At 41.4% G+C, this 696-nt stretch overlaps 1 protein-coding gene across 1 annotated transcript in view; it reads right to left on the bottom strand.

Annotated features, from left to right (window-relative positions):
• LOC119592339 overlaps positions 1-696 on the bottom strand; it is a 39,276-nt gene that overhangs the window by 6,615 nt on the left and 31,965 nt on the right. Inside the window, 2 exon segments of the mRNA XM_037941166.1 lie at positions 41-148; positions 495-595. Of these exon segments, the coding sequence (XP_037797094.1) occupies positions 41-148; positions 495-595 (209 nt within the window).

Raw genomic sequence — 696 nt, 5'->3', positions numbered from 1 at the left:
CTCTCTCTCATCTCCTCCACGCTCCCCGTCTTCGCATTACCTGTACGCTTTCCGGAGTCCGTCGAGAATCTTCACTACCAGAGATTTCGTGGCCTCGCGGTTCACGACAGCCTCTCGACACATGGGAAGCACGAACTTCAGCGAGCGTCTGTGGGAGAGGAGAAGAGGGTGGGATAAATATTTTGTTTTTTTAATTAATCTGTTTGATTAGTTTTACCAGTTGTGTTGTTGACGAAATGGGAAGTCGTTGGGAGAGTTTGCTCGTAGATGTATTTCCGAGGGAGATATCTTATACCTACGCTGGCGTTGTCACTACCTTTATTATTTTCGTCATTGGTTTAATAATTATCACAGATAAATTAAACAATATTGACTTCAACATAAACACGAGTATCATCATCATACATGTCACTATTATTATAAATGTAGAAAATTCACTATTTACCACCAGCAGTAGAAACATCATCAATATTAACACAGTCGCTTTTCCTTACCTGGTCTTGGGCTTCACCTGACTTCGTATGCTGTCAAGAGCTTGGTCAATGGAAGTCACTTTCTTCACACTCGTGTAGCTACTTGGATTTCGCACCATCACCTGTTCGATTACGTAACTGCAGTACAGACATGCGTGCGTGTTTACTCCGTACATTCTCTACACATAATCAGACTTCCTTTGCTTATAATATGTCAAATTAT

This window comes from Penaeus monodon, chromosome 30 (genome assembly GCF_015228065.2).
Source record: "Penaeus monodon isolate SGIC_2016 chromosome 30, NSTDA_Pmon_1, whole genome shotgun sequence".
In the NCBI taxonomy this organism is placed as follows: Eukaryota; Metazoa; Arthropoda; class Malacostraca; order Decapoda; family Penaeidae; genus Penaeus; species Penaeus monodon.
This window is presented reverse-complemented; position numbering and strand designations above follow the sequence as displayed.